At 41.0% G+C, this 22416-nt stretch overlaps 1 protein-coding gene across 1 annotated transcript; it reads right to left on the bottom strand.

Moving 5' to 3' along the window:
- Positions 1-2169: 2169 nt before the first annotated feature.
- Positions 2170-21716, bottom strand: hoatz (HOATZ cilia and flagella associated protein). Its single transcript, XM_060912831.1, has 6 exons — positions 21509-21716; positions 17847-17882; positions 17694-17764; positions 6224-6283; positions 4636-4688; positions 2170-2246 (listed from the first exon to the last, which is right to left on the bottom strand). Exons 1-6 carry the CDS (start codon positions 21714-21716, stop codon positions 2183-2185), a joined length of 492 nt encoding a protein of 163 aa, XP_060768814.1. The 3' UTR covers positions 2170-2182.
- Positions 21717-22416: the final 700 nt, after the last annotated feature.

The raw sequence follows: 22416 nt of genomic DNA, 5'->3' as shown, positions 1-22416 counted from the left end.
TGCATCAGATAGACTCTCGGGCATGCTCCGGACAGCGCACGCGCCAAGCGGACTCTCTCTCTCGCGCTGCAAAAGATTAAGGCGCAATCAGCACACCTATATAAAAACTGTGAAAACACACTTACTCTGCGAAGTATTGAGTTACATTGCTGACGCATTACTGAGCCTTGTTTGGTTTCCTGATCCCTGATTTCGTTTCTCATCTTTGATTCTGCCGAGTCTATGATAGCTTGCTTGTGCCTCGCTCGACCTATTGCCTGTTTCACTGTTTTACGATTTTGCCTGCCGTTCTGGAATTTACCTGTCTTCACTTGTATTAAACACACCTTCTGCACTTACATCCGTCTCCCAACCATCTCTGACAAAGAGAACGCACATTCACCTGTTCATACATCATGTTCAGGAACAAACTAATGTTAACGGCGCTAAAACAGCCACCGTTAAATGGTGCGGTTGGAGTCTTGTTCTGGGACTCGACTCGAAATTTTTTTAGTGACTTGGATTTGATTCAGACTTGAACACTGGGGACTTGAGACTGGACTTGGACTCGAGGTCTAGTGACTTGACTACAATACTAGTTAGCTTAACGTTAACTTTAAATATAATTGTTCGAATTTAATTTCTTTAAAAAAAATACAAATTTGGCTATCAAGCCAAACTTCATGTGAAAAAGTTATTGCCTATATAATGTTTATGTAATAAAGAAATAGGCTATATACTTACAAATTGTTTACCTACATTAAAAATTAACTTAATTTGAAAACAACATTATTTCTTTTCTTAGAGCAATAGTTGATTTTTCTTTTACTTCAGACTTGGTTGCTGCTAAACAGGTGCAGTGGAAAATTCCAGAAAATGTATCTTACCAGTTCCAACTCAGGTCAGCATCCCTAACCCAATATGATGAATTTGTTTACCATCAACCCAATTTGGGCCAAGTTGACCAACTACCCGAGCCAACAAGCTAATTCCAGGTACTTCGATGTTAAATTAACCCAACATTATGAGCTTTACCTGGTAACATTCTGCACTACCACATACAGTACTATTCCTATATATCTATTCCTTTAGAGAAAAGTCACATGAACATTACATGTGAGATTTGTGATTTTTTTAGACACTTCACAGTGGCTTTTTCATGCTCCCCCCCCATGATGGACATATGCACTGTCAGAAACAGGGGTACAGTAGGAGTCCATTTCTGTACCCCATGGTACAATCTACACTAATGTATCATTTAGGGCTCATTATTGGACTTCAAAGTAACTAAGTGTACCTTTTTAAGGCCCAAAAGGTACATATATGTTCCTAAGCAGTATATAAAGGGGACAAATAAGTACCTTAGAGGGTACTGTGCCAGTGACAAGCTGTTGTACCCCTAAAGGTTCAATAATGTACTTTATTTTCTAAGAGTATGATTTCATTTCTCAGAGGTGATTTTCCCACACAATTACTTCTTTTTCACATGCAGTCACATTCACACACATCCATACACACACAGATATACATAATATATACGCACACACACGAGCGGCACGGTGGTGTAGTGGTTAGCGCTGTCGCCTCACAGCAAGAAGGCCTGGGGGTTTGAGCCCCATGGCTGACGAGGGCCTTTCTGTGCGGAGCTTGCATGTTCTCCCCGTGTCCGCGTGGGTTTCCTCCGGGTGCTCCGGTTTCCCCCACAGCCCAAAGACATGCAGGTTAGGTTAACTGGTGACTCTAAATTGAGCGTAGGTGTGAATGTGAGTGTGAATGGTTGTCTGTGTCTATGTGTCAGCCCTGTGATGACCTGGCGACTTGTCCAGGGTGTACCCCGCCTTTCGTAGTCAGCTGGGATAGGCTCCAGCTTGCCTGCGACCCTGTAGAACAGGATAAAGCGGCTAGAGATAATGAGATCACACACACACACACACACACACACACTTGAAGTCATGATCAATTTCAGGGCATAACTTTGAAATATACTTTCACATATGTTCATGTTATTCACAATCAGTTTAATCACTTAAAAAAAAAAAAAAAAAAAAAAAACAAACAAAAAAAAACTGTGTGCAGTTTCTTTTTCACAAGAAGTATATACAGACAAAATGTACATTTGTTACAGGGACAGTTTCATGTACAAAAAGTACCATTCATATTCTTATACTCCAAACAAAAGGTTTCAAAAACCTCGTGTCAGCCTTTATACGAGTTCTCGGACTTCATTTATGTCCTGATACCAAATCTCAGGAGGAGTGCAGGAAAACCTGCAGAGACACAGCATAATGCATCTGAATCAGCAAGTGATGTGAAGTACAAATAAGCATTTTAAAATTTTTAGTTATCTATCTGTTAGTCATTGGTCACTGATGTGCACAGTTTTGTGCAACGTGTAGATATACTCTCAGAGATAAAGGTACCAAGCTGTACTTTTCCGTGTTGCTAGGGTGGTACCATAGTTTGGATTTTTAGCTGCGTCTGTTAATTGGCAAGGTGCATATACATGCAGTACTTTTAATTAGATTACAGAGTAATGCTTTAAAAAAGGTACATGGGTGGTTCTTAAAGCTATACAGCCTTTCAATTTCATAAAATCAGTGAAATTTAGTTCCCTCTGAAATTTGGTCATTGTGATATGTTTATTTCTGTAATATCTCATCTCATTATCTCTAGCCGGGCGGCACGGTGGTGTAGTGGTTAGCGCTGTCGCCTCACAGCAAGAAGGTCCTGGGTTCGAGCCCCGGGGCCGGCGAGGGCCTTTCTGTGCGGAGTTTGCATGTTCTCCCCGTGTCCGCGTGGGTTTCCTCCGGGTGCTCCGGTTTCCCCCACAGTCCAAAGACATGCAGGTTAGGTTAACTGGTGACTCTAAATTGACCGTAGGTGTGAATGTGAGTGTGAATGGTTGTCTATGTGTCGGCCCTGTGATGACCTGGCGACTTGTCCAGGGTGTACCCCGCCTTTCGCCCGTAGTCAGTTGGGATAGGCTCCAGCTTGCCTGCGACCCTGTAGAAGGATAAAGTGGCTAGAGATAATGAGATGAGATGAGATTATCTCTAGCCAATTTATCCTTCTACAGGGTCGCAGGCAAGCTGGAGCCTATCCCAGCTGACTACGGGTGAAAGGCGGGGTACAAGATCTTTAAAAAAAACAAAAAAACAAAACAAAACAAAAAAAGCAGCAGGCCATTCTGTGGCTGGGAAGTTATTTAATTTGAGGGGATTCCCTAGCAAATAATGTGCATGAAAATCACTCGCTTCGCGCAATCAAGCAGACAGAGGAAGTCCATGTGCGCATGTGCAGGTTTACCACCTTCTTCTTTTGGGTTTTACAGCAGCTGACATCCACAGTGTTGCATTACTGCCATCGACAGGTTCACCTTTGACCATGCACTGACAGTTACATCATTTTATCACTAACTGAATAGCTGATTACACCGAGGTGCTTGCTGACCGCCGATACTTAGTAGTTTGGTCCTGTGTTTCCTTTCTTTCACAACATAACGTCTTTCCTTCTCATTTTCTGTTACTGTAGTCGGTCTTTCACATTTCATTCACATCCTCCATTTTTCTCTCCTGTTTCAAATTTGTATCCCACAATGCCTGGCGCAAACGGGGAAAGCCCACCACGTGATGCATGACTTAGCATCTTGTATTGTGTCATGGTGAAGCAGGAAAAAAAAAAATAGCGGAGAATTTAGGGCCAGGTGGCCCTAAATTCATTAATTGTTCTATTAAAAAAAAAATAAAATAAAAAGTCTGAGAGTCGAATTCAGTCACTTTCGGTCCACTAAACAAAAATAATTGGGTGTCAGGGAAAATTATTTTTATGACCTAAACTTGAAAAATTTGAAAGGCAGTCTACCTTTATGTACCAAAGGCACACTATGGTATATTGAAATGTACAGGAGAAAGGTGCAAACTAAAGGTAGAAAAGATGAAAAGACGTACCCTTAATGATGGCACCCCAGGAAAAAAGGAAAAGTACAGATCGGTACCTTTATTGTGTATCGGTACCTTAATTGTGTAAGTACTAATAAAATACTGATAAACAGAAGGCAGTGGTATCCAAACCCAGCTGTTCGCATTTTTGTCCAATCTAACACCGCTGATTAATGGGTTAATTGACTAACTCATGGTCTCCTTAGTGAGCACTTAATGTGCTGAGGTTACAGCAGGAAACTTTCACCACGCAAAGAACAGAAAAACTTGTGCTTAAAATGTCTTCAACACCGTGTTCATGTTTTATTAAATGTGAGGAATTTGGTAGGTTTTTGCGCTTTCTCTGGATCCATCTTTTTTTTCTTCATAACTCTTTAACCACCAATTGTAAAAAGGTTGATTGGCATATCACGTGCATACACGCACACAAATTCAGTTTTCCTGTGACATTAAAGTTTGTCTAATATCTTTCCCAAGAATTAAAAGGGAGTACTATATGTTTGCCTTTTTTTTTAATTTGAAGTAATTTATGGCAGCAGCATCAGCGAAACAGCTTCCCCTCCCACAGCAGTAAATCCTCTAGTCAGTGATGGGTTACTGCCTCTGCATCAACACAATCAATGCAGGGCTCTATCATGCACCATGCCACTTATTGTAAGCACTTTAAATCCAGATACTCCACCATACAAATTTGGTATTTGACAGCACAGTCTTGTACCTCTCAGTCAGCTCCGGTCTACTTGGCTTGTGCAGACGGGATACCATTTCTTTCTGTGGAGAACGCACAGGAAACAGTTTAGAATCATCATCATGTTCCCAATTAACATCTTATGCAAATGTGTGATATTTGGTACTATGAAGAACTTAAAAAGCAACACATAATTTAATGATTTTTGACCAGATTATATACTTTATATAATCGGAATCAAACATCCAAGAGGACTTAATGTACAGATCATGAATTTTGGCCATGCAGTCATTAAATGCTTTGAGCAATGACGTAAGACAGAACTAACTGGCTATGACTAATCATGATTGGTAAAACAGCTAAGGATAATGACAATCCTAATCCTTTTCCCTGAGAGACATGCAAGTCCATAAGGAGTTGCTTTCCAGACCATTCCACTCTTCCTTTTCCTCTGCAGGGGTTGAACACTCATGAAAATGCTGAGGCTTTGAGGAAAAAGTGCTGATAAGAGAGACGGAGCACTCTAATGGATAGAAGAGAAATAAAACACTTGGCTGTCTATGGGACTCATCTTCTTCCCAAATCTGCAAAGGTCCATAATGATGAATTGGCTGTTTGATGATTTGCATGGATACCCTCACTGGCCACTTTAATAGGAACTTGTTCTTGATTCTAAGATTCCTGTTCTTGGCTGCAGGAGTGGAACCCAATGTGGTCTTCTGCTGTTGCATGCTGAGATGCTTGTCTGCTCACCACGGTTGTCTCATCTCATCTCATTATCTCTAGCCGCTTTATCCTGTTCTACAGGGTCGCAGGCAAGCTGGAGCCTATCCCAGCTGACTACGGGCGAAAGGCGGGGTACACCCTGGACAAGTCGCCAGGTCATCACAGGGCTGACACAGACACAGACAACCATTCACACTCACACCTACGGTCAATTTAGAGTCACCAGTTAACCTAACCTGCATGTCTTTGGACTGTAGGGGAAACCGGAGCACCCGGAGGAAACCCACACAGACACGGGGAGAACATGCAAACTCCGCACAGAAAGGCCCTCGCCGACCACGGGGCTCGAACCCGGAGCGGACCTTCTTGCTGTGAGGCGACAGCGCTAACCACTACACCACCGTGCCGCCCCAACACGGTTGTAAAGAGTGATTATATGAGTTGCTATATCCTTCCTGGCAGAAAAGCTTGAACCAATCTGGCCATTTTCCTCTAACTTCTCTTATCAAGAAGACGTTTCCACCCATAGAACTGTCACTCGATGTTTTTTTTTTTTTCCACACCATTCTGTGTAAACTCTCAAGACTGTTGTGTGTGAAAACCCCAGGAGGAGATCAGCAGTTTCTGAAATACTCAAACCAGTCCATCTGGCTCAAACCAACATCCATGCCACAGTGAAAAAAAAAAGGCCACACTTTGAGATCACAATTTTTCCCATTCTGATGTTTGAACATTGTGAACATGAACTGAAGCTCTTGATTTGTATCTGCATGATTTTATGCATTGTGCTGCTGTCAAGGGATCGGCTGATTAGAGAACTGCATCAAACAGCAGGTGGGGGTATGGGTGTTCCTAATGGTTTTATAAGAACGATGGACATGCTGGTGCCTACCTTAATCCGATCTTCTCTCTGCTTCTTTAAGAGTTCCATGATCTCGTCACGCTTTTTCGCCTTTGAGAAAATGACAAAAAAAAGGTGTGTGAAAAAAAGCAAGATGTGATGCTAGATAGCTAACCACCTATATCTCCACCAGTAGTAATCTGTATGCATATGGACACAGCTGAGAATGCAGCAGCCAGCTGGCAAGAGAAACTACAACTACTAAACAAGCCTCATCACTCTGATTTAACACTCCCACTTTGTGGCTGGCTGATAATTAACGTCATTTGATTGATTTCATACTGAATATGGCTTCAGTAGCCATATCTCAAGTAGACATCATTTGAGAGCAGGTTAAATCAGTTACAGTAATGTAATGCAATATGATTATTATCATTAGCTATAAAGATCACTCATGCCATGTACTGCAAAAGCACTCAAAGTGAAATCAAAAGCGGCTTCTCTCAGAAAACATGCCCATGTCTACGGACATTGTAGTGAACAGAATACGTTATTCATGTGAAAATTTTAAGTTCAGAATGAAAAACGGCAAAGTATCAAGCACATGATGGAAAATGTGATTTTTTTTTCTTATAAAAACACAGCACTTTCCAGTTGTCAGCTTCAGAAAAAGCTTTTTCTTAGGAAGTAAAGCCAATTACTAAATAAGAACAGTATAAAAATGATCTGGACTCTAGAGGACTATGCATCTTACAGCTTTTGGGTTGATTGTTCTCAGTGGACCTGTGGAGAAATAATAGGTATGTGGAGCAGAGCAGATTGCAACGGTGCTGGAAAAAAGACAGCAAGTGAGTAACATATCTACAAGTCACTAGAGAAAGATAGCTTAAGAAGTTCTTGAGATTCTGTAATTTGTTAAACCAAGAACTTGATTAAAGAAAGCAATCACTGATAATGCAATTTTGTTTAAACCTATGGTCATGCTTAAGGCTGATGAAGAACCAAAATTTAAATTTAGAAACATGACTGAAACACACAGCAAATTATACAAGCGTGCTCTGAGAGCACAATATCCCCTGCTGGCAACGATGCCATAACTCTGGTAAAACGCGACTGAATTGAACAAAATTGCAGTATGCGTATTACCGACATAAAAAAAATCCTGTCAAGTTTCATGAAATTCCTCCAAAAATTGTGAGAAGAGTTGATTTCAGAAGGTGAGTACCCTTCCTGGGACAGACGGATGGAGGGACAGACGGATGGATGGACAGACAGACATCGCCATGACAATCCCTGTTCGGGCCTTTCAGCCAGCGGGGGATAAAAATTGTGAGGGAAGTTGATTTCAGAAGGCAAGCACACCTTGATGAAATTGCCAAAGTACAAGTTTGTTAATAATCAAGGGCTTAACTCCGGTAAAAACGTGCCCAAATTAAATGAAATTTCAATATGCATATAACTGTCATATAACAAAGCCTTTTGCCAAGTTTGTTGAAATTCCTCCACAAATTGTGAGAGGAACTGATTTCAGAAGAACATACACACACGTTTATCTCATCTCATTATCTCTAGCCGCTTTATCCTGTTCTACAGGGTCGCAGGCGAACTGGAGCCTATCCCAGCTGACTACGGGCAAAAGGCGAGGTACACCCTGGACAAATCGCCAGGTCTTCACAGGGCCGACACAGACACAGACAACCATTCACACTCACATTCACACCTACGGTCAATTTAGAGTCACCAGTTAACCTAACCTGCATGTCTTTGGACTGTGGGGGAAACCAGAGCACCCGGAGGAAACCCACGTGGACACGGGGAGAACATGCAAACTCCGCACAGAAAGGCCCTCGCCGGCCACGGGGCTCGAACCCGGACCTTCTTGCTGTGAGGCAACAGCGCTAACCACTACACCACCGTGCCGCCCACACACGTTTATATGATTTTCAAAATCATATAAACCCTATTTTTCACTGAAAATAGTATGAAGACAACATATCAAGTGTTGAAACTGAGAAATTCTATTGTTTTTTGGAAAAATATACAGTACGCTCATTTTGAATTTAATGCCAGTATCATGTTTAAAAAAAAAAGTTAGGACAGGGCAACAAAAGACTGGAAAAGTTATGTAATGTAAAACAACAAACAAAACTAATTATGCTAATTGCCAACAGGTCAGCTTCCAGTTCATGGCAGGCCTGTGCCTTGGTGGTTCTTGGATTGTTCCTGGCCATCCGAACCAATTTCCTCTCAGCTCAGGGGGACAGTTTGGATCTTCTTCCAGCAAAATAGCTTGGCAAAGTGGCTTCACCTTCCAGCTTGTATTTAAGTACAATTATTTGAACTGATTATCTTGTCTTGAAATTTGCAGTTGTTTAGAAATAGCACCAAGAGACATTCCTGACTTTCTCAGATCTGCACTGAGCTCCTTGGACTTTTACATTGTTTACACTGTTTGTTGGTCAATCCAGTGACTGCTGTCAAACAAACCCTTTTTATTTTGGCACAGACACAATACCAGCTGTAGTCAATCATCATTACTAACAGGAAGTTAAAAGGCCTTGGACTTGGCAAGTAAGAAGACATTTTGGAATTTTCAGCAACTCTGAATTAATAATTGAAGGGGGTGTATGTACATTTTGGTCCTTGTATGTATAATTTTGATCCTGTGTTGATTTCACACACACACAAACAAAATCCAAAACAAATTAAAACTTGGGCACTAAATTCTTCTTCTTGTTTTTTTTCAATTAAAGATGTATATTGTACAGTCATTCTGCCCCAGAAAAAGAACCAGTCAAAGAACTCACTGAAAGCCCAACATTGCCCTGACATTCATGTCCATGTACGCAAACATAACTGCAACCGTCTATACTCTAACTGTTGTACACTTTTATACGTCTGTACTGTTGAACTCTTGCTTCTGATTTTTTAGAAAGTATTTATTTATTTACAATAGTTGGACTGCAAAGCAAATCCACAGTTTTATATTTCTGCATTCATTGGAATGTATTATTTTGATGGCAAAAGCTAATTCACACTGACTTGTATTGTAGATGCTAAACAGATGAAAAAAGCTGTTATTTAACAAAGAAAAACATAATTGTGAATACAAAGCTTTCTGTAAGGAGAAACAGTCTGCAACAGTCAGTGGTTTCTGTGATGGGAACGTGTTCATGATGGCTGGATTTGTGGTTTCTCTGTCATAAGTTAACTTCAAGAGAAAATGAAGGAAAGTCTGTTTATAATGGTAGTGATAACAGGAATTAACCTATTTCTTGGACATTTCATGACATTAAATGTTAATAAATTTTTAAAAATAATAAATGGATAAAAATAAAATATGTTGTAAAACACTTTGGAATAAAATGCTTCAGGATGTGCCTTTATAGAAAAAAACAAAACAAAACATTGATTTCACGGTGGTACCAGTAACTCCACTTCAGATCAGACTGCATGATCCCACCTGGCACTGATTAAATTCTTTTTGTACAAATACGCAGGTGATTATAGGAAATCGCGCATGCTTATTGGTTGAGAAATTCAGACTATTTCTCGATAATCACTTTGAGTGACTCTGCAAAATGGTGGCCAATCAGTTTGTCACTGTAAATGAGGAAGAATTGCAAATTATGAAAGAAAATGCTGTTCCTAAAAGCACTAAAGATGCTCCGAAGTTTGGTCTAAAACTATTCAAAGCTAAAGTGGAATTGGGATTTATTTTATCGATTTCAAACCAAAGTATTTTATGTGAGTCAGTGTAAATAAGTGACAAGTCTGTGCCACACTGTTAATACATATCTGTGAAGAAACTCAGTCATCCAGGTACATAGTAATCTGTGATTGGTTGAAGAAAGCAACTGGACTTGCTTGACAATTCTTGAAAACATTTCGCCTCTCCTCCGAAAGGCATCCTCAGTTCTGTCTGACTACTAGGGAGTATCCAATACTCCCGCACCAGTCGAAGGGATCTCATCCCAAAGTGCGTAGAAACATATCTGTGAAGAAACTCAGCTGTGCTGCTTCTGAAGACTGAAATGACTTGGGGGGGGGGGGGGGGGGGGAATCACCTGTGTATTTATACTTAAACAATTATCCACCTTAGCCTCAGTGAATAATAACCTCGACTTCGTTTCGGTAATTATGTAAATAATATTGGCTGGCTTTATTTCATGGTATATCAGATATATTCCATTCAGCTAGCATGATACTGAATGAGTCAAAGACAAGTAGCTGAATGAAATATATCGGACATACCATGAAAAAAAGCCAGCCAATATTATTATTATTATTATTATTATTATTATACATACACATTCCTTGTGGGAGTTCAACGCATCTTCCTCTTTCAAAATTCTCTCAAAATCTTCCGTATTTAATGAAGCAAACCTGACGGCCGTGTTTGTTTACAAATTGTCACAGTCGCTCGCTAGCGCAGAAGTTTTACATCTCTGACCTGTGATGCCATGTTGTATTGACAACCATGCAATATCTCATCTCATCATCTCTAGCCGCTTTATCCTGTTCCACAGGGTCGCAGGCAAGCGGGAGCCCATCCCAGCTGACCACGGGCGAAAGGCGGGGTACACCCTGGACAAGTCGCCAGGTCATCACAGGGCCCTTGCAATATTGTAAACCATATTCAACGCTCATTCTCTACTGGGTAGAGTGACGTAATACACATAGGATAAGCGATATGCTAACAATATTGCATGCTATCAAACCAAATAAATGAAATCCGCTAGAACAGAATACGTTTTGATTCCATCGAAAAAAAGTGTCCTGTATGTATAATAAATCACTGATATTCACTTCACCTTCTGCAAATAATTGTTAAATAACAGCACACTCTGTGATACTTATTTTTTTGCTTATAGAACTGTTCTGTTGTGAATGCTACAGATGAACCTTTGTTTAATCCAACCAACACTGTCGACGTCAGCCATACAGGAACTCTCTGAACTTGGGTCAAACACATACTAAAAGTCAGGGATAACAAGCATAATGATATTCTATTGGCCCAATTGAATTTCAAATTAGGAATCTCTGGGCTTGTAAGAGCTCTTTATCCTAAAACCATCTGCATTTTCCAACTAGTCTCCTGTCTCACACTGAATGATGTGCACCTCTTTACTTAAGCAGAATCCTCTGCAAGAAAACGGAATGGATGTTCCCTGAATCCTCTGAGCCTCTTTCAGATGAATTGATCTGCGACTAGCCCGCACTCCACAAACCACGGGCCCTCTAATCTGATTAGCAGCCGCACTCAGTGGTCTGCAGCAAGCAACAGAGGCTCTGCAGATGCATCCATCATGACAGAAGTACAAAAAGCTGGTTAAAGGTGGCAGCTTGTGGGATCACATTACCTGATTGGCTCCCTGGTGCTCTGCAGTGGGGAACACCAGCACTAAATCAAAAGTACTACAGGGTACTTATCACGTTAGAAAATGGCTGAGTTTTATGAGGATGTAATATGAAGCATATCAGGGACCATGAATAATTTAATGCTTCACAGGAATTCTGCTATGTATTTAAACCCACTCCCATCTGCACTCTTAATTTTGTGGGCTGTAGGTTTATCGATTTTGTACATGGTCCATCGTGCACACGATATTAAAATGGTAGATGCAGCCAATTTATACAAAATATTGCTAATTTGTAGCTTGTGCCAGTTTCCTATTCCTGTTTGGGATTTGTAACACTGATTATTTCATTATAACCGCCACCAATCTAGCTTGCAGTGGTGCGTGATTGTGGCAGACGCCGGATTCACTTTCTTTAAGTACACCGTTATGTAAGTGGAAGCTTCATTTCCTTAATGCAGTGTGCTGAGCCTTTTTTGCTTAAAGACAGCACATTCTGGCTGCCAGATCCTCACGCTGCAAAAACTCATCTGATCTCAATTCATTGCTCATTACAGCCCTGTATCTGCAGCACAGTAAGAGAGAGAACAATAGAAATTGCATCATCATATCCGATCATATATATTTTACTGCAAGTTATAGATATGAAATAAAATATTTAATCTTACCATCAGAGGTATTTTGATCCACCTCTCATAGCGCACATTTTATCAGAATTTGCACTCTCAATCTTCAGAATACTGTACAACACTCTACAGCAGTAAGGTAAGTAGCAGACCAGCGCATGGTACAATAAACAGTACTGTGCAAAAGTCTCAGGCACCCTTTTTAAAAAACATTATTTTATGACTTCTCAATTATCGGATCAGTACAAAAACATTTTAGAGTTCCAAATGTTCTTTCACTTTCCAGCACAAAATTAAATGTTAAAGGGGAAGAAATCTGAGCAGTATATTACACTTTTAAGAGACCACTTTTCAGATTAAAAAAAGAAAACAGAATGAAGGCTACTGGGTTTTGGTGCAAAATTAAGAAGCAAGCATGATAAAGTGTCCAGAAGAACTGTGGCTGGTTCTGCAAGATGCTTATTAAAATCTACAGCTCATTTGCTTATAAAACTGCACTCATTGTACCTGAGACTACTGTTTTTTTTTTTTTAAACAAAGGGTCGTCTCACACCAAATATTGACTTTGTTTCATTTATTACTGATTATAGTATTTTTGTGGCTACTGCTTCATAGAGGCGGAGCCACTATGTCATCGTGTTGTAAGAATGAGTGTAACAATAGCGCACTGAGCATACGCATAAGCATTACAATCTCCAGAATGGCGAATCGTGATCTCGCGATACGAACAGTTGATCTCGCGTTATCAAAGGCAGGGGTTCCCAAACTTTTCCATGCCGAGGGCCCCCCAAACAGCATTAGCTTCTGGCCGGGGACCCCCTTTGCAAACCCACAGACAATGCTACAAAATATGTAACGAAACATCAACTTTTAGAATGTTTTCTCTTACTTTTATTCAATAGTCAATAATTGTTACATTTGTTTAGCATAAAAATATTATTAACTAACATGTTTTCAACACAGGGCGGCACGGTGGTGTAGTGGTTAGCGCTGTCGCCTCACAGCAAGAAGGTCCGGGTTCGAGCCCCGTGGCCGGCGAGGGCCTTTCTGTGTGGAGTTTGCATGTTCTCCCCGTGTCCGCGTGGGTTTCCTCCGGGTGCTCCGGTTTCCCCCACAGTCCAAAGACATGCAGGTTAGTTAACTGGTGACTCTAAATTGACCGTAGGTGTGAATGTGAGTGTGAATGGTTGTCTGTGTCTATGTGTCAGCCCTGTGATGACCTGGCGACTTGTCCAGGGTGTACCCCGCCTTTCGCCCGTAATCAGCTGGGATAGGCTCCAGCTTGCCTGCGACCCTGTAGAAGGATAAAGCGGCTAGAGATAATGAGATGAGATGTTTTCAACACAAATATTTTCGCACTGAACAATAAACTGTATAACCTCCTGTAGTACCTGATTCAACTTGTTATCCATCCTTTTTGCGACCAGTGCCTCGCGATGGGGCATGCAGTGTGTGGCCACTACATGCGGGGCCTTCTGCTTAATGAGAGCGGTCACTCCACTGATCTTCCCGGTCATTGCCGCGGCTCCGTCAGAACACACCCCCACACAATGGGTCCAGTCCAATCCGTTAGACTCGATATAATCATCCAAAACTTGAAATGTCTTTCCCAGTAGTAGTTCTTTCAAATGCTTTACAAAATAGTATTTCCTCCACAAATCTTCTCATCTCATTATCTCCAGCCGCTTTATCCTGTTCTACAGGGTCGCAGGCAAGCTGGAGCCTATCCCAGCTGACTATGGGCGAAAGGCGGGGTACACCCTGGACAAGTCGCCAGGTCATCACAGGGCCGACACATAGACACAGACAACCATTCACACTCACATTCACACCTACGGTCAATTTAGAGTCATCAGTTAACCTAACCTGCATGTCTTTGGACTGTGGGGGAAACCGGAGCACCCGGAGGAAACCCACGCGGACACGGGGAGAACATGCAAACTCCGCACAGAAAGGCCCTCGCCAGCCACGGGGCTCAAACCCGGACCTTCTTGCTGTGAGGCGACAGCGCTAACCACTACACCACCATGCTGCCCTCCACAAATCTTCCCTGTGAAATAAATCTGATGTACACAAGCAGTTGGGCCTCATTGGATAAATCTGCGCTCTCATCCAGCTGAAGTGCGAAGTATTCGCTGGCTCTCACCTGCTCCAACAGCTGAGCAGATACGTCTTGAGCCATGTCACCAATCTGTCGGCTCACGGTGTTATCAGAGAGTGGGACAGCATCGATTTTTTTGGCAGCATCCTCACCAAGCAATTCTCAGACAATGTCTTTGGTGGCTGGTAAAATCAAATCTTCTCCAATTGAGTGAGGTTTTTTAGCACGAACAATGTGGTACGAGGCTAAAAATGATGCCTTCAGGGCCCGCTCGGGGACAGTAGCTTGCTGGGTGAATGCAGCAGATTGCCTGACCAAATGCTCTTCTTTGCATCTGAAGAAATCTACTGTTTTTTTGGCATCTGTCAGATGTTTTTGTACCAAGTGACGCTGAAGTTTTGAAGGTTTTAAGCACTCATTTGACAGGGTCTCCAGACAGAGGACGCATTTCGGGCAATCATGTCCATTTTTCTGTAAGGCTGTAAAGCCATACTTAATGTATGCTGCCTCATATTATCGGATTTTAGTTGGCCAGGACTCCTTAGTTTTTTTTCGCAGCAGTGTCCTCCACAGCAGGGCTGTTGGTTTGTTCCTTCGGTCTCTTCTTCAAAAACCTGTCCATTTTGCGCTAGCAATACGCTAGCTTGAAGAGCAAAGCAGCTTGATAAATGGCGCAAACCGCAACATCACAGGCAATGCAAACAACGTTTCAATATGATGTATTATTATTAATAATTATATTTTATAATAATGATTAAACAAATAATTACAATATATTTAATAATAATTATTTTTAAAAAGTATATTTTTTTTCTCAATTTTTGTTATCGTCCCTCCAACTTTCTGAGGCCCCCCAGCGGCCCCCACTTTGAAAACCACTGAGCAAAGGTACACAAGAACGAGTGGCAAAGCCACTAGTCTTACTTTCACATTGATCGAACCTTGCTTACCCTCTTTTACCGTGCTTTTATTGAATCTATCTTATCTTTCTGCTTGGCATGCTGGTTCAACAAGCTGTCTTTTAAAAACAAGAATTCCCTTTTTCAAATAGTTAAGTGGTCTGGCAGGCTGATTGGAGAGCCACAACTTAGTCCTGAGACCCTGTACACCAGGCAGTTGCAGAGGATAGCTGGTTCCATCTTGGAAGATAGCTCTCACCCACTGTATAAGGAATTTCAGCTCCTTCCATCTGGTTACAGATACAACCTACCTGTCTGCAAGACAAAGCGTTTCAGAGGAAGTTTTGTCCCCTCTGCTATTAGAGAGATTAATAATATAACTTCTAAACATAGGCTGTAATAGCACAATTTATTTTATTTGTTTTATAATTAATTTTTAATTTTTTTATATATTTAAGGATCTTATCAGTCTCATTTTATTACATATTCATCAATCTATTATGGCTGGTATATCACTTTTTTTTTTTACACAATGTGACACTATGTCACTCTAGGATGCGCTACTTTGGTACTGTCTAATGTTTACTGTTTTTAAACATTTCTGTAATATTTCAAATGTTTGTATGTTAAGTGTGTCCTTTGTTTTAAATGTTTTGTATGAGTGGAGATCACTTGGCTGCACACCAAATCTACCTTTGGGTACAAATAAAGTTATCTAATCTAATCTAACGTCATTATGTTGTAAGAATGTAAGAATGAGTGTAACAATAGCGAAACTTCGTAACCAATCAGCACTTATCCTGATCAAGTTCGATTACCCGTTCTACTTCTTGATAAACTTCGGAACCAGTCAGAACCAGAAACGAAATAAGAGAAACCTTGTTATAACTTCATAGTATCGGAAGATAATCGGCAAATAAAAAGATAAATGAAATTCACCTCGTGGTTCGCCAAGGCTACCGGTTCGAGATCAAGTAAGTGGTGTTTATTTTAAGAAAATTTACCTTTTGATTATCACGGCTTTTGTTTAGTCCTTCTGAAAGGTCAAATGAAAAGGTTTTTTTTTAGCTTTTTGGTAGATATTTACACCAAGAATTCCAGCCATTCAACAAAAAACTCGAGAAGGCAGTGAAGACAATGTTGGAATCTTTTGAGTGATCCGCTCGGTTTGCAATTACAAAAGTCTCATGAGGGAATAAATCAGCTCCTTTGTGAAAACTAAGAGTAAAAGTTAAATGTATAATTGGTCAAACTTCTGCTATTTGCTTTAATTTTTTAATTAAATTTTTTATTTTAGAATCTTTACACTACACTTGTGAAACAAAATGTGCTCATTAGTACTAAATAATGCTTATAAGACACTCATGAACAAGTGCTTTCTTACCATTTTTAAAAAAGATCTAGTTCACAGTGCTGTATTTTGAGCAAAACACAGTAAACAAAATTGGTAACCAAAATACTACAAACCCTGATGCTGCTCACAGCTTGGAGATGCTTGCAAGAGATGAGGTGACTATCATTGATAACATGTATATATGCTATATTTACTGTATGGACATGAGATCAGAAAACAAATTTATTTATAAGCAGTAGCCACATGTACCCATAGGGTACCTATTTTTTTTAAATGTTGAAACATTTCATTATTTTTAAGCCATTTTTACTTTACAGCATTTCTTTACATGTGCTTAAGACTTTTGTACAGTACTGTATATTATATGAAAAATGTCCATGAAAGCCCTGTAAGTAATCCCTTTTGCCCAGTTGCCCCCCAATAACTGAATTAAGTCCAAAAGTCCAAAAATTACACACGAGTAAGTAAATTTTCTGTGCTCCTAACTAAGAACTCTGCAAATCACTTGCACCTCCTAGGTTTCAAGATTTTTCTTGAGCAGAAGTGTCTGAAAACAGGATTTTTCAACTGGCTTTAAAACACAAGCAATAACTCTGACAAAATTATGGAATAGAAAATGCAGTACATCACATACAGACCGGAAATGTGCAGCATCATACATCACAGAGCACTTGAGAATTGAGCTCCTCTGACAGTATGAGAATGAGCCAACTTCCTAATCTATTAGTACTTGTGTAGCAAATCTGTGTGAAACGTTTCCTTACAGGCTTAATTTTGGACAAGACATCATGACAAGGAATTTGAATTTGTGCAGGTATAATTAACAGTTATTCCACGAAATCGAGTTGTATATGAACTGATAGTTGACGAGGAGCGTAGCGCTGAGTCGGCTACAAGCCATGTACAACTAGATTGAGGGGAATAACTTTTATTCTATCCACATTCACTGGATTTTGAGAAACAGAGCATTTTTTTTTTTGCAAATTCGATAAATAAAAGCTTTATACAAAACGTCCGACAAAATAATTTCCTCTGTGCCAAAATAAAAAAACGTTAAATTTGACAGCAGTCATTGGATTGACCGACAAACGGTGTAAACAATGTAAAAGTCCAAGGAGCTCAGTGCAGATCTGAGAAAGTCAGGAATGTGGATTGAATAATACAGTTTACCATTTTCTCACCATTTTCAGATATCTCTGCTTCTCATCCTGCATCTGCAGTTGGTAAGCCTTCTCCAGGATCTCATCATTTCCTGTCATAAGATCACATTGTCAGTTTGGGGGAATTTGAAGAGAAGTTATTAAAATGAATAATTTTAATAACTAGCTACTTACTAGACCATGGTGGCTGCTTGGGAACATTATTGCTGGCTAAAAGGAAAGACAAAAAATTATTAAGACCAGGGACGTAGCTTGGGGGGGGGGGGGGTGTCCTGGGGTGCCCTTGATCCCACCCTTTGTCGGCCCATACATTTTTTCAATAGCCGCATAAGAATATTAGAAAAGCGCCCACTGTAATTTTTCTAACATTTTTTTAAAAACTAGATTGTCACCTCAGCCTCATTAGGGTTTCTATAACCTTGACTTCCTGTGGTTTGGGCGCAAAAACCCAGTTTGTCAGAGTGTGTGCGGGAGAGGCGGATGTAAGTGCAGATATGTTAAATAATACACAGTGCGATATGAGCATAAAGTGCGTGAAACGCACACAACAGGCAAACAGTCCGAAACAGCAGGCAAAGCGCTAATCGAGGAAACAGGCAGGAGGTCAATCGAGGCGCAGACAGAATATCAGAGGCAAAACTATACAAGATCAAGGGACGAGAAACAGGAGTCGAAAAACCAAGAGGTCAACAGGAACAGGAAACAAGGCTCAGTAAGGCACACTAGACACGGGGTAATACTTCACATCATCCTTGCATGGGCGCAGTCCTTAAATAGCCCAAACGTAGCTCATTGATCAGAGACAGATGTTCTTCGTTAACGGCGCACGTGCCGGAGCTCGTTAGGCGTGCGCACAGCCCGAGGCGCGCCTTCAGGTGCACGAGCCAAGGCACGCAGGACTGACAGTTCTGCGCAAGCGCAACATGATCGCACTAGAAAGTATGGTCAAGCTGCCAGTGTAGCTGCAGTCTTTTTAGTTGCGAATTGAGTATTTCCTCTTGTGTTAATAATTCCCCATGTCAAAACAAGCGAAACTTTCCTCCTTCTTTTGACGTGAAGAGAGGTAAGCAATTTATTATATATTTTTCCATCAAAGTTGCATTTTGCGGCCTCGAAACTAAGTTTCAGTGTGCCGTTTCTAGAACACAACATCAAGAAAACGTGGAAGAAACAGCAATAATGGAAGAGTCGGTTTCTAAGCTACCTAAAACTAGCAATGGTAATTATTTTTTGTTACATAATGTACTCAGGCTGCCAGTCAGTGTGTGATTCCCCCCCTTTGAAAAATCCTAGCTACGCCCCTGCAGACTATTTTCTTAAAACAGTAGGTCACCTAAGTTCACAATATTTATTTTACCTGCTCATGATCAGGAATCTATGGCATATTTATATGTTTAGATATTTTCATAGTCGAGGTCAGACAAGTAAAAAGATACAGGTACGGTAGAGCCTCCATCCAAACAGATTTTAATATGCTGTGTGTGATATGTGAAGTGTTTCAGTGAGGAAATGTTCATTCAGCATTTATGGAAGGAGTCTCCAGTATCAGCACTTTGTAACAGTCAGAAGTAAATCAGGAATTTCAGTCAACTTTGACAACTTTGTTGGAGGACATTATGTTTGTTCGTTTGCTTTTCCCAAAGTAACTCAGAAAGTACTGAACAGACTTTGATGAAATTTTGAGGAAAGGTGAACCATGGGCCAAGGAACAATGATTAGATTTTGATGAAAATCCAGATATGTAAGTAAACATAATATACATCTGGATATTCTAATATGTGGCTTGGCGGCGGTACGGACTCTACCGAGCGCCCTTATAGTTTTCAGGGTGGAGAGTTTGGTGGTTTCTCTGGAATAGTCCAAGCTGCATTTTTGTCTTATTATAAAGTAAGTGATAATAGGAATTAACCTGAATGTAACTATAAATGGATAAAAATATATGATTCAACATTAATAAATAATTTAAAAAATATATGTGCGAGTACTGATAAATTGCTGTGGTATAAGTGAAATAAAACACTTGCTGTTATAGGAAAAAAAAATCAGCCATCATTATTCTCTGGAATTAATTTATATAAACTTTATAATTATTCAGAGCAAAATTTTTTTTTAATTGCGTCTTCAGCTGCTGATTTTAGAGTTCAGTGATTTTTCACACTGCAGTGATAAATTAATCTATTTTCATTGACCACACACCATTACAGGCCTCAATATTCTCTCTCTCTCTCACACACACACACACACACTAAAGATATGAATATTTTCACCCAAGCAGTTGTTGGAGGGCCTTGGTTACCTTCAGGTGCAACGTAATGACATGTACACCTCTCTCTCTCTCACCCCCCCCAAATATATGGATATTTTCACCCAAGCAGTTGTTGGAGGGCCTTGGTTACCTTCAGGTGCAACCTAATGGACATGTACACCTCTCTCTCTCTCTCTCTCTCTCTCTCTCTCTCACACACACACACACACTAAAGATATGGATATTTTCACCCAAGCAGTTATTGGAGGGCCTTGGTTACCTTCAGGTGCAACCTAATGACATGTACACATCTCTCTCTCTCTCTCTCTCTCTCTCACACATACACACTAAAGATATGGATATTTTCACCCAAGCAGTTGTTGGAGGGCCTTGGTTACCTTCAGGTGCAACGTAATGACATGTACACCTCTCTCTCTCTCTCTCTCTCTCTCTCTCTCTCACCCCCCCCAAATATATGGATATTTTCACCCAAGCAGTTGTTGGAGGGCCTTGGTTACCTTCAGGTGCAACGTAATGACATGTACACCTCTCTCTCTCTCACCCCCCCCAAATATATGGATATTTTCACCCAAGCAGTTGTTGGAGGGCCTTGGTTACCTTCAGGTGCAACCTAATGGACATGTACACCTCTCTCTCTCTCTCTCTCTCTCTCTCTCTCTCACACACACACACACACACTAAAGATATGGATATTTTCACCCAAGCAGTTATTGGAGGGCCTTGGTTACCTTCAGGTGCAACATAATGACATGTACACCTCTCTCTCTCTCTCTCACACACACACACTAAAGATATGGATATTTTCACCCAAGCAGTTGTTGGAGGGCCTTGGTTACCTTCAGGTGCAACGTAATGACATGTACACCTCTCTCTCACCCCCCCCAAATATATGGATATTTTCACCCAAGCAGTTGTTGGAGGGCCTTGGTTACCTTCAGGTGCAACCTAATGGACATGTACACCTCTCTCTCTCTCTCTCTCTCTCTCACACACACACACACTAAAGATATGGATATTTTCACCCAAGCAGTTATTGGAGGGCCTTGGTTACCTTCAGGTGCAACCTAATGACATGTACACATCTCTCTCTCTCTCTCTCTCTCTCTCTCACACATACACACTAAAGATATGGATATTTTCACCCAAGCAGTTGTTGGAGGGCCTTGGTTACCTTCAGGTGCAACGTAATGACATGTACACCTCTCTCTCTCTCTCTCTCTCACCCCCCCCCAAATATATGGATATTTTCACCCAAGCAGTTGTTGGAGGGCCTTGGTTACCTTCAGGTGCAACGTAATGACATGTACACCTCTCTCTCTCTCTCTCTCTCTCACACACACACACACACTAAAGATATGGATATTTTCACCCAAGCAGTTGTTGGAGGGCCTTGGTTACCTTCAGGTGCAACGTAATGACATGTACACCTCTCTCTCACCCCCCCCAAATATATGGATATTTTCACCCAAGCAGTTGTTGGAGGGCCTTGGTTACCTTCAGGTGCAACGTAATGACATGTACACCTCTCTCTCTCTCTCTCTCTCTCTCTCTCTCACACACACACACTTACACTTTTGTTGGGGGGGCTTTGCTACCTTCAGACGCTGTCTAATGTCCACCGACACTAAGCTGGACTCGATGGGAGGCTGTAAACACAGAGAGCTCCAGAACACTTTGGCGTAAGCGACATCCTCTTGCGATGAGCCTTCAAACACCGCGTAACCCAAATCAACATCTGGATGCGTTTCCGCGGCCTCGGGGTCTCGCGCTTCACTCATCATAATAATAACGCTGTATCCAGGGGCGGAGTCTTTACCGGAAGTGAACGCAGCGGCGCGTGTCGCAGTTATCATGGAGACGGACGCTTTCAGGCACGTGACAAGGTTTTCCTTTACATTAATACTATAGAATCCTGAATGCGAACATACGATTGTTATGGAATTAGAAAAACGACCATATAAACGGAAAAGGTTCCGAAATCCTTCCCGTCGTGCTGCCACCTGAACAAGCACATGGACCCCCAGCTAAACAGAAGCAAACTTCCTGAGACGAGATCTTTTAGTTTCCCAGGAAAACTAAAATGACCACTGCGGTCATTATGACGCAATAAGGTACAGAGGACATTCTCTGAACGTGAACGGAACGTTCTTTGAACCATCATAAAGCTCTCACATAAGCCTACTGATGCAAAACGACTTGACTGTCATAAGGTTCCTGTTACAGCTGTATCTAATAAAACAGGACGGCACACACCACCATCATCATGTCAGTTTAAAGTTTCAAAGATTTAGAATTAGCTCATCAAAATTTAAAGCAAGTTTAACAAATCCACAGAATTTAGGATCAAATATGCATGAATGTTTAATTCATGAGGTTGCTGGTGTTTTCATGTAACCTATATAATCTATCTATCCATCCATCTATCCATACCACTTATCTGTCAGGGTTGCGGGGGAAGCTGAAGTCAATCCCAGCTGA

Source organism: Neoarius graeffei, chromosome 28 (genome assembly GCF_027579695.1).
Source record: "Neoarius graeffei isolate fNeoGra1 chromosome 28, fNeoGra1.pri, whole genome shotgun sequence".
NCBI lineage: Eukaryota > Metazoa > Chordata > Actinopteri > Siluriformes > Ariidae > Neoarius > Neoarius graeffei.
This window is presented reverse-complemented; position numbering and strand designations above follow the sequence as displayed.

What these genes read in the sequence shown, in the direction of transcription:
- hoatz (XM_060912831.1), bottom strand. Translation starts at nt 21,716, where the DNA reads ATGAGTGAAGCGCGAGACCCCGAGGCCGCGGAAACGCATCCAGATGTT. An exon ending in CAAGCAGCCACCATGGTCTA is followed by an intron (nt 17,765 to 17,846) that starts GTAAGTAGCTAG and finishes ATCTTATGACAG; the next exon opens with GAAATGATGAGATCCTGGAG. An exon ending in AGACCGGAGCTGACTGAGAG is followed by an intron (nt 2,247 to 4,635) that starts GTACAAGACTGT and finishes GTGTCTCTGCAG; the next exon opens with GTTTTCCTGCACTCCTCCTG.